Source organism: Pseudophryne corroboree, chromosome 3 (assembly GCF_028390025.1).
Source record: "Pseudophryne corroboree isolate aPseCor3 chromosome 3, aPseCor3.hap2, whole genome shotgun sequence".
Lineage (NCBI taxonomy): Eukaryota > Metazoa > Chordata > Amphibia > Anura > Myobatrachidae > Pseudophryne > Pseudophryne corroboree.
Window position 1 is genome coordinate 454,436,606 of NC_086446.1, and position 12,289 is coordinate 454,448,894.

General features: G+C 46.5%; 1 protein-coding gene across 1 annotated transcript in view; it reads right to left on the reverse strand.

The window, feature by feature from the left end:
* Window positions 1-12,289, reverse strand: part of LOC135057896 (unconventional myosin-XVB-like) — a 92,243-nt gene that overhangs the window by 51,724 nt on the left and 28,230 nt on the right. Inside the window, exons 6-9 of the mRNA XM_063963615.1 lie at window positions 11,665-11,737; window positions 11,367-11,440; window positions 11,212-11,288; window positions 9,667-9,785 (exon numbers count right to left, since the gene is read on the reverse strand). Coding sequence (XP_063819685.1) covers window positions 9,667-9,785; window positions 11,212-11,288; window positions 11,367-11,440; window positions 11,665-11,737 — 343 coding nt within the window. The remainder of the gene's footprint in view (window positions 1-9,666; window positions 9,786-11,211; window positions 11,289-11,366; window positions 11,441-11,664; window positions 11,738-12,289) is intronic.

Here is a 12,289-nt window from a genome sequence, read left to right on the forward strand (position 1 = left end):
AAGTAACTAATTCATATTAGCAGAAGTGAACGTTCCACTGCAGTTTTGGAAATCGTTCATATGCGTCTAAAGAAAGATAAACTGCAGAGTCCTCAGTCCCAGGAAGAGTCCCTTATTAAATTCCATGAACTAAAGAACTGGTGGGTCATGTAATTATTGTCGTACGTAATGCTGCTGCTGTGGTGTCACATGGTCCCAGCTAGTTCATACCTTTTCTCAGTATGGCATAGTGCTACCTAGACTTTCCCAGAAGCAAGTGTTTTTTTTTTTAATTCTCCATTTACTGAGGAAGATCCTGGTGCTGGTCACAGTCCCACTGAGGTGTATAAAGAATTCAAGAGCTTCTTGGTTCCATAGTTGTTGGTATTAAATAATTTGAAAGACAGAGCTGAATTACCACATTAGATGTCAAATCTGGAATCTCATGAGTGCCCAATCTCCCTGTTGACCAGGCCAGAACAGAGCTCTATGCGACCCTGTTCCAGCTCCACCCCTAAACCAGTGATGTCATGACTAGGAGGCGATGCCGTCAACTCTACGAAGCATAGCACTGCGCAGAGTGTCCTTGCAGCAGTGACAATGCCACCACCAGGGCCCTGTGCATTGGGGGATGGCACCACTCGCACACCCCTAGTTATGGCCCTGCTATTGGCATGAGATGCTAACATTGTGGCTACATTTCTCACTATTAAACGCTGTGATCCTGCAATTGGTACACCTTCATCAGATAGGTTTGTGCCTGGAAAGTCAACGACTACTAATTTTAGGCATTTGTTAGGCAGGTTTGTTCTGCTGGGAAGGAGACAGAGGTGGTATTTGTGGCAGGTGCTTCAAAGATTTGGGCTTGTTACTAGTTTTATAAACTGGCTTCAGCTACTGTATTCCACCCGGTGGCTAAGTAGCATAGTGTTTAGCTCCGCTTCCTTCTCTCTTGGCAGGAACCCAAGACAGGGTTGCCCACTTTCACCCATTTTGTTTGCCCTTGCTATAGAACCTTAGCCTGCCTTATTTGCTCATGATCCAAGATCCATGGCCTTTCCATTGGGAGATAAAGCAAAAGCAAGCCCTTTTGGTAGCAAACCTCCTGTGTGGTCCGGCAAAAGGGCATTTAGCAGTTCAACAAATTAACTCCTGTATTCTACACATAAGACCACTTTTTAAGGATGGGCCACTGCTTTGCACGGGTGTGATATATGTGACCAGCAGTTGGGCTGCCGGCGGTCACATGACCGACACCGGCCTTCTGACCTTCAGAATGCGTAACCCCTTCCTCTAGGGCTTTAACCCTAACAGTTACCCCGATACCTTCAGGATGTCGGCAGTCGGTGTTCCGGCAATAGGATTCAGAGTAGTGTCAGGAATCCGGCATTGGTCACATGACCGCCGGCATCTCGACTGCCAGGATGCTAACTGCATCCCATCTGCACTAGTTACAAGGCTAAAATTTTCCAGCTATACCTGTTCCAAGAGTCTGTGGTGTGAAATCAACTACAAACAAGTGGCTTGGATAGCTTTCTAATGGGAGCAATGGAGAGGAAGGTGGCCCCTTAGAAAAAATAAGAATTTACTCACCGGTAATTCTATTTCTCGTAGTCCGTAGTGGATGCTGGGAACTCCGTAAGGACCATGGGGAATAGACAGGCTCCGCAGGAGACTGGGCACTCTAAAAGAAAGATTAGGTACTATCTGGTGTGCACTGGCTCCTCCCTCTATGCCCCTCCTCCAGACCTCAGTTAAGGAAACTGTGCCCGTAAGAGCTGACATTACAAGGAAAGGATTTTGGAATCCAGGGTAAGACTCATGCCAGCCACACCAATCACACCGTACAACTTGTGATAACCTTACCCAGTTAACAGTATGAACAACAACTGAGCCACACAAAACAGATGGCTCATAACAATAACCCTTATTTTTGCAATAACTATATACACGTATTGCAGAGAGTCCGCACTTGGGACGGGCGCCCAGCATCCACTACGGACTACGAGAAATAGAATTACCGGTGAGTAAATTCTTATTTTCTCTGACGTCCTAGTGGATGCTGGGAACTCCGTAAGGACCATGGGGATTGTACCAAAGCTCCCAAACGGGCGGGAAAGTGCGGATGACTCTGCAGCACGAATGAGCAAACTCAAGGTCCTCCTCAGCCAGGGTATCAAACTTGTAGAATTTTGCAAACGTGTTTGAACCCGACCAAGTAGCAGCTCGGCAAAGCTGTAATGCCGAGACCCCTCGGGCAGCCGCCCAAGAAGAACCCACCTTCCTTGTGGAGTGGGCTTTTACTGATTTTGGATGCGGCAATCCTGCCGCAAAATGAGCTTGCTGAATCGTGTTACAGATCCAGCGCGCAATAGTTTGCTTTGAAGCAGGAGCACACAGCTTGTTGGGTGCATGCAGGATAAACAGCGAGTCCGTTTTCCGGACTCCAGCCGTCCTGGCTACATAGATTTTCAAAGCCCTGACTACATCAAGGAACTTGGAGTCCTTCAAGTCCCGAGTAGCCGCAGGCACCACAATAGGTTGGTTCAAATGAAAAGCTGATACCACCTTCGGGAGAAATTGGGGATGAGTCCTCAATTCTGCCCTGTCCATATGGAAGATCAGATATGGGCTTTTACATGACAAAGCCGCCAATTCTGACACACGCCTAGCTGAAGCTAAGGCCAACAACATGACCACCTTCCATGTGAGATACTTTAGCTCCACGGTCTTAAGTGGCTCAAACCAGTGTGATTTCAGGAAATCCAACACAACGTTAAGATCCCAAGGTGCCACTGGAGGCACAAAAGGGGGCTGAATATGCAGCACTCCCTTAACAAACGTCTGAACTTCAGGCAGTGAAGCCAGTTCTTTTTGAAAGAAAATAGATAGGGCCGAAATCTGGACCTTTATGGACCCCAATTTTAGGCCCATAGTCACCCCTGACTGTAGGAAGTGCAGAAATCGACCCAGCTGGAATTCCTCTGTTGGGGCCTTCCTGGCCTCACACCAAGCAACATATTTCTAGCTTTTATCAGCGTAGGAATCACTTCATCTGGAATGCCCTTTTCAGTTAGGATCTGGCGTTCAACCGCCATGCCGTCAAACGCAGCCGCGGTAAGTCTTGGAACAGACAGGGCCCCTGCTGCAACAGGTCCTGTCTGAGAGGCAGAGGCCATGGGTCCTCTGAGATCATTTCTTGTAGTTCTGGGTACCAAGTTCTACTTGGCCAATCTGGAACGATGAGTATTGTTCTTACTCCTCTCTTTCTTACTATCCTCAGTACCTTGGGTATGAGAGGAAGAGGAGGAAACACATAAACCGACTGGTACACCCACGGTGTCACTAGTGCGTCCACAGCTATCGCCTGAGGGTCCCTTGACCTGGCGCAATATCTTTTTAGCTTTTTGTTGAGGCGGGACGCCATCATGTCCACCTGTGGCCGTTCCCAACGATTTGCAATCTGTGTGAAGACTTCTTGATGAAGTCCCCACTCTCCCGGGTGGAGGTCGTGTCTGCTGAGGAAGTCTGCTTCCCAGTTGTCCACTCCCGGAATGAACACTGCTGACAGTGCTAGCACGTGATTCTCCGCCCATCGAAGAATCCTTGTGGCTTCTGCCATTGCCATCCTGCTTCTTGTGCCGCCCTGGCGGTTTACATGGGCGACCGCCGTGATGTTGTCTGACTGAATCAGCACTGGTTGGTTTCGAAGCAGGGGCTCTGCTTGACTCAGGGCATTGTAAATGGCCCTTAGTTCCAGTATATTTATGTGTAGTGAAGTCTCCAGACTTGACCACTGCCCTTGGAAGTTTCTTCCCTGAGTGACTGCCCCCCATCCTCGGAGGCTTGCATCCGTGGTCACCAGGACCCAGTCCTGTATGCCGAACCTGCTTCCTTTGAGAAGATGAGCACTCTGCAGCCACCACAGCAGAGACACCCTGGCCCTCGGGGACAGGGTGATCAGCCGATGCATCTGAAGATGCGATCCGGACCACTTGTCCAACAGATCCCACTGAAAGATCCTTGCATGGAACCTGCCGAAGGGAATTGCTTCGTATGAAGCCACCATCTTTCCCAGGACTCGCGTGCAGTGATGCACCAACACCTGTTTTGGTTTCAGGAGGTCCCTGACCAGAGTCACGAGCTCCTGAGCCTTCTCCTCCGGGAGAAACACCTTCTTCTGGCCTGTATCCAGAATCATGCCCAGGAAGGGCAGACGCGTCGTAGGAATCAGCTGCGACTTTGGGATATTCAGAATCCAGCCGTGCTGTTGCAACACTTCCTGAGAGAGTGCTACGCTGACCAACAACTGCTCTCTGGACCTCGCCTTTATAAGGAGATCGTCCAAGTACGGGATAATTATAACTCCCTTCTTCCGAAGGAGTATCATCATTTCGGCCATTACCTTGGTAAATATCCGCGGTGCCGTGGACAGGCCAAACGGCAACGTCTGGAATTGGTAATGACAGTCCTGTACCACAAACCTGAGGTACTCCTGGTGAGGTGGGTAAATGGGGACATGCAAGTAAGCATCCTTGATGTCCAGCGACACCATAAAATCCCCCTCTTCCAGGCTTGCAATAACCGCTCTGAGCGATTCCATTTTGAACTTGAATTTCTTTATATAAGTGTTCAAGGATTTTAAATTCAGAATGGGTCTCACCGAACCGTCCGGTTTCGGTACCACAAACATTGTGGAATAGTAACCCCTTCCCTGTTGAAGAAGGGGGACCCTGATTATCACCTGCTGGAGGTACAGCTTGTGAATTGCCGCCATTACTACCTCCCTTTCCCTGGGGGAAGCTGGCAAGGCTGATTTGAGGTAACGGCGGGGGGGAGTCGCCTCGAACTTCAGCTTGTATCCCTGAGATACAACTTGTACAGCCCAGAGATCCACCTGTGAGCGAACCCACTGGTTGCTGAAGTCTCGGAGACGCGCCCCCACCGCACCTGGCTCCGCCTGTGGAGCCCCAACGTCATGCGGTGGACTTAGTGGAAGCAGGGGAGGATTTTTGTTCCTGGGAACTGGCTGTCTGGTGCAGCTTATTTCCTCTACCCCTGCCTCTGGCCAGAAAGGATGCGCCTCTGACCCGCTTGCCTTTCTGAGGCCGAAAGGACTGCATTTGATAATACGGTGCTTTCTTAGGCTGTGAGAAAACCTGAGGTAAAAAAGTTGACTTTCCAGCTGTTGCTGTGGATACTAGGTCCGAGAGACCGTCCCCAAACAATTCCTCACCCTTATAAGGCAAAACCTCCATGTGTTTTTTAGAATCAGCATCACCTGTCCACTGCCGAGTCCATAATACTCTCCTGGCAGAAATGGACATTGCATTAATTCTAGATGCCAGCAGGCAAATGTCCCTCTGGGCATCCCGCATATATAAGACAACGTCTTTTATATGTTCTAGGGTTAGCAAAATATTATCCCTGTTGAGGGAATCAATGTTGTCTGACAGAGAATCAGTCCATGCTGCTGCAGCACTACACATCCAGGCTGAAGCAATAGCAGGTCTCAGTAGAGTACCAGAGTGTGTATACACAGACTTCAGGATAGCTTCCTGCTTTCTATCCGCAGGCTCCTTTAGGGCGGCCGTATCCTGAGACGGCAGGGCCACCCTTTTAGATAAGCGTGTGAGCGCCTTGTCCACCCTAGGGGATGTTTCCCAACGTAACCTGTCCGTTGGCGGGAAAGGGTACACCATCAGTAACCTCTTAGAAATCACTAGTTTCTTATCAGGGGAACTCCATGCTTCTTCACACAAACCATTTAATTCATCAGATGGGGGAAAAGTCACTGGCTGCTTTTTCTCCCCAAACATATAAACCCTCTTGGTAGTAACCGGGTTAACATCAGAAATGTGTAGTACATCTTTCATTGCAGTAATCATGCATCGGATGGCCTTTTTAGACTGTACATTGGTCTCATCATCGTCTACACTGGAGTCAGACTCCGTGTCGACATCTGTGTCTACCATCTGAGCCAGAGGGCGTTTATGAGCCCCTGACGGCTACTCAGTCACCTGGGCAGGCGCTGGCTGAGACCCCGGCTGTCCCAAGGCTGCTGCGTCATCGAACCTTTTATGTAAGGAGTTGACACTGTCGGTTAAGACCTTCCACATATCCATCCAATCAGGTGTCGGCCCCCGACGGGGGCGACACCACTCTTATCTGCCCTTGCTCCGCCTCCACGTAACCCTCCTCATCAAACATGTCGACACAGCCGTACCGACACACCGCACACACACACACACAGGGAATGCTCTGACTGTGGACAGGACCCCACAAAGTCCTTTGGGGAGACAGAGAGAGAGTATGCCAGCACACACCACAGCGCTATATAACACAGGGATTTACACTAAAATAAGTGATTTACCCAATAGCTGCTTAATTATCTTATTTGCGCCTAAATTTATGTGCCCCCCCTCTCTTTTTTACCCTTCTTGTATCAGGATACTGCAGGGGAGAGCCTGGGGAGCTGCTTCCAGCGGAGCTGTGAAGGGAAAATGGCGCTGGTGTGCTAAGGAAGAAGGCCCCGCCCCCTCAGCGGCGGGCTTCTGTCCCGCGTTTTATGTAACTTACTGGCGGGGTTTTTTACACATATACAGTTGTCAGACTGTATTATGTGTATATTAAGTGCCAAAAGGTATTATAATTGCTGCCAGGGCGCCCCCCCCCCCAGCGCCCTGCACCCTACAGTGACCGGAGTGTGTGGTGTGCTGTGGGAGCAATGGCGCACAGCTGAGGTGCTGTGCGCTACCTTAATGAAGACAGGAGTCTTCTGCCGCCGATTTCATCGTTTCTCTTCTGGCTCTGCAAGGGGGACGGCGGCGCGGCTCCGGGAACGGACGATCGAGGTCAGGCCCTGTGTTCGAACCCTCTGGAGCTAATGGTGTCCAGTAGCCTAAGAAGCCCAAGCTAGCTGCAAGCAGGTAGGTTTGCTTCTCTCCCCTCTGTCCCACGTAGCAGAGAGTCTGTTGCCAGCAGATCTCACTGAAAATAAAAAACCTAACAAATACTTTCTTTCTAGCAAGCTCAGGAGAGCCCACTAGGAGCACCCAGCTCTGGCCGGGAACAGATTCTAACTGAGGTCTGGAGGAGGGGCATAGAGGGAGGAGCCAGTGCACACCAGATATAGTACCTAATCTTTCTTTTATACCCCTTTTCCACTAGCTCAAAAAACACGGGTAAATGCACGGGGGCGCGCATTTACCCGTGTTTTTGGCAAGTGGAAAAGGGTAAACCCGGATCAAGTGACCCGTGAATCCTACCCGGCTATTTACCTGGGTAGGACACGGGAATGATCCGGGTAGGGTGTAGTGTAAACGGGAGCCGTGTCGATGCGACACGGCTCCCGTTTACACTGTATGGATGGGCGGCGCTGGGAGATCATGTGATCTCCCTGCGCCGCCCCTGCCGTATAGCTAGAAGTGTCACCAACCCGGCATATGCCGGGTTGTGACTGCTAATGGGAAAGGGACCGAGCACGGGTCGCAGCAGGGGGCAGCTCCCGTGTCAGGCTCCCGGCTGCGACCCGTGCTCGTAGGTGTAAAAGGGGTATTAGAGTGCCCAGTCTCCTGCGGAGCCCGTCTATTCCCCATGGTCCTTACGGAGTTCCCAGCATCCACTAGGACGTCAGAGAAAAAAAGCGAACAGCAGGTCACTTTATCAGTTTGCACCTACTGTACTTAGACACTTTGTTTTTGTATGTAGAGATAAAGGACAATGGGCAACCTGTACATGTAACCAGGAAGTCACATTTGCTGTAGCTTTACACATCACAAAGCATAGATGTGGAGACTTTGTGAAACAAATATTAAAATGCTCAAAACAGGAGATGGATGAGAAAACACTGAGGCTTATCCTTTGTGATTTGCTATAGTGCTTTTCAGAGCACAATTAATCTGGATGTTAACACCAATTTACAATGTGCAAACAAAGGAAATAAAGGACAAAGGAAAACATCTAATGAAAACATTAAATAGGCCATCCTATACACACAACCTCAAAAGCAAAAAATCCTCAATAAAGAGGAATAAATCAAGCGCTGACAATTGTACACTGATCCTAAAATAAGCCTGTTAATTAACAATAGCTCCTCTCAAAAGGTGCTCTGAACACCCAATAAAACAAAGCTAATATTGTCTATAATATACAAACAATAAAGAGAGCGCATAAATAAAAGAGATGACAATTTATTATTACACAAACCTATTAAAAGGCAATATTGCTGATCATTAAAAGATGAATGAAACTGCAAAAATGGAGACTACTGAAATCAACAATTATTAACACTGATATTCCCAAATCAATATAGGAAAAGGAGGAAACAGTTCGCAATTAAGCTGAGGAATTAAATTGTTCGATGTCCCACCAAATAGGTGATAAGTGCTTAGTAAAACAATAGAACCGTAGCAGGTCCACTTGATCCTCTCAAAATACTGTTGCGGAGTTCCTTTGAATAATTAGAAAGAATGAAGATGATTCCTCCCACAGCCCGTGGTTAGGCTACAACCCCCCACTGCTATCCGACAGAATAGTTGCTCACCGCTGCAGATGTATATAACCGGCCGCTTCTAGAGCTCCTGGGCAGTGCGGTAATCGCCAATGCGGTGGTCGGATGCAGAAGACGTCCCAGCGGGGGAGAAGGGGGGGAACCACACACCACGGCTGTAAATACCAATCAGTGTATTAAGATAAGTGCTGCGGCTGTACGATGCAGTAGTCAGGGCTCACGATGGTGCGGTTAACGTCCCCTAGCCTTAACGCGTTTCTCCGACATAGGGCAAGTCGGTTTCATCAGCTATAGAGCTTTTCAGAGCACAATTAATCTGGATGTTTACACCTGCTAGGAGTGTGTAAAATACACACAGACTCCTATCAAAAACACCAATTTACAATGTGCAAACAAAGGAAATAAAGGACAAAGGAAAACACCTAATGAAAACATTAAATGGGCCAGCCTATACACACAACCTACTGTATGTGCTTACTCGTAAAAGTTGTACTGTATGAGATGCAATAAGCAGCGATATTGCAGTAACTTGGGTAAATTGCTGTAATGTAAGAGGATCATAGGAACAGATACTGGCTGGATTTTGGGAAAAGCCCAAACATTTGTAAACACTTAACTTCAGTCTCATTAAATAGGGGCAATATTATCAGGATGCAGCATAGCTCACAGCAATTTCCAATTGGAAACCCAACAAAGTAGGCTATGCCCTTGATATACGCTAATCAACCTACAGTATGCCAGGTCTTTTCCAAAGTGCCATGCATTTGTCCTCTAAATATTGGCATAACCTGCAAAAACATGACTTTTTAGGTGTTTGGATGCCATCAGTACTGACACCATGGAGATATACAACAGTGGGGTACAAGGGAAAATAAACATCACATATAAAGTATCATAGGAGAGTGAAACGTAAATCCAGGACCTGGGGAAATGGTGAGTAGTCCTGACTTTGCATCTAAAGACTATGGATAATGCGCAAGTAGGACTTATAAAGTGGTTGCAATCTCATCTTAGTTTCAGCTTTCATTAAGACAGAATTAAGATATTATAAGTATTTCACTATTGCACTAACGTTTCACAAGCCATAGTACAGCAAGGGGAGCATCTATGCAGCAGAACCCTATAGAGGGAAAAATTTGTTATATCTGTGTAAATCCTGAATATTAGTGACGCACCTTGGTAAGTGCCAGTGGCATCCTGAAGGTACTTAGTAACACATGGCAGTAATGTTGGGGTAGGAAGGAAGTATCCAGTCAGCAGGCTCAGGAGAATCCATCCCCGGTTACAACTCTCCCTGTGAGGGTATAGAGACCTGTGTTAGAACTTAGAAGCCAGCAGTATAACAAGTGATTGTGGAGTAAATCATTGTTTGTGATCAACCAGTTTTGTTCTGGAGATTAATACAACAACCTACTTAAAAACATCAGTTAATGGTTTACATACTAACATTTGTTTCTATAAAACAAAGCTGGGATCTGGCAGATGTGGGGGCCAAAGGCAAATGCTGTCTATACCCTACTCTAAATCTATAATGTTACTCTAAGAATTATATAAAAAGTGCAAGTAAATGAGTGCACTACTGACTACTGTATGTTAAGTGTTTCCCAATACTATATTTGTATACAGTATAATGTCCGTGCACTCTTTAGGAGAGAAGACTATAAAAATGGCGATTACCTTGGGCACATAATAGGCCTGATTTGACACCATCGCATCCGTGAGTGCGTATTTTACTGGTTGCACGTCTGCCACTATGTAAATATAAATGCCACTACAAAGCCCTTCCCTGATGTAAAGCCATGCATCTGAATGTTCAGATACTGAGATGCCCACTTTCAGCATCCATATGTGCTAAAATACCGCATGGTGTATTAGCCCGTTGGAGTTTATAAACAACCTGTACCTTTTAAATTGTTACATGTTGTATTGTATGTATTGTTTCTATATTTCGCCTTTTTAAATGAAGAGAGTATAATCTCCAAATAATTTTAATTTTGATCTTTAATAAAAGTTAAGTCTTAATATATTGTCTTTTTTTCTCCCCCCCCCCCCTATTTTTGGTCCTATACCGTTGCACACGCATTATAACACTCTGAGTGCCCCATTCTAGGAGAGTTCTTGTCTACCTTTCTTTGGTATATTTTTGTGAAATAGTTTAACTCAACTCTCAGGGAGCACCCCCCAGTGTCTCTAATTAACATAAAAGCACAAAAGTGCATGATATATGAAATTGGGGTATAAGTGTCATTTATTTAGTGATTGTCTTTTGATTTATAGTTATTTTTGCTTGGGTTCGTTTTTTAGGCTTGTGCGGACAACATCTTTTCTTTCTATAATGTTGTTTATGACAGACAAAAGAAAATGCAGAAGCATACTGCTTATCAGAACAATTATAATAAACTCTGCAACTTAACATGGAATAAAATTTCGGTATCTAGCATAATTTTGGCAAAAACTACGGGCCCACCTACCGAAACCAGGTGACCTCATCAGGTGGGTCCTTAACATTGCTAAGGTTCAGAACGCAGGACCTCCCAGGCCAGCACAACTCAACCGCCTCAAGGCATCACACTAGTAAGAAGTAGCAGTTTATGTTGTTTATATAAGAACTCGGCTCAAGTGATATTCTGTTTGAGGACCTAACATTACCCATAGCCAAGCATGGCTCTTGTATCTGTGATCATTTGTATAACCACAGTAAGAGTGATTGGGGTACTCACTGTTTGGGGTTTTCAGTAATCTGTTTTAGCACCTGACAGTAAACCTCATCTCTCAGAAGTGGCTTTTCCCTGCAGAGCTGCAGGATGAAATAAACATTTAATATATTTTTTAAACCTTTCACTCTCCCACATGATCTATTTGATCAGATTCTCACCAGTAGAATCTCATAGATACATTTCACATCATCCTGCTCTCTATATTGCTGGTCTCCCATGAATCTCATCAGAGCTGGGGGAAAACACAAACATTGAATGCATGAGACCATGAACTATATTCAGAACAAACATTAAATTGGGCTGAAATACACAGTTATATTTTGATAAAAGTATCAAAGATTACAAATATGAGTTTTAGTGATGATCCATGCTTATTTTTTCCACATGCCCACAATTTCTAACTAAAACAGTGGTCAAAACTTATCTGCACACTTGATATTGCAGTGAGGTACATACTCATGAAGTTATTAGTTGATTGATCATTCATCTCTTTGTCGGTGTAATAAATCAAAGACTCTGGAATTGGAATCTAGAACAAATGAAAGATGTGTGAGAATCATTATGAGGATTGAGAAAAGAGATGTGTGAGCTAGTGGTGTGTGCACAAAGGCAGGTCATGAAATCCGGTGTAATGTGTAGGGAGGCAGAATCGGCAAGATGGTGATGGTGTGTAAGAAGTAAAGGGGAGGGTGGTGGGTAGAAGAGGAGGTGTGTGTAAGGAGACTAGGTAGGGAGGATAATGATGTGTGTAAGGAGCCAGAGTGGGCAGGATAATGATGTCTATAAGGAGACGGTGGAGAGGATAATGGTGTGTGTGTGTGTGTGTGTGTGTGTGTGTGTGTGTGTGTGTGTGTGTGTGTGTGTGTGTGTAAGGAAACCGGATGGGGAGGATAATGGTGTGTGTGTGTGTGTAAGGAAACCGGATGGGGAGGATAATGATGTCAGTGGCGGTTTTAGGTGCGGAATAGCAGGGCGGCCACCCGGAGGCGCTGCTGCCTGAGGGTGTCGCTGCAGTCACCCCGACAGCACCTGCCCAAACCTCGCTGTCTGCCTCCCGCTGACTGCTTCCTGCTACTGACTT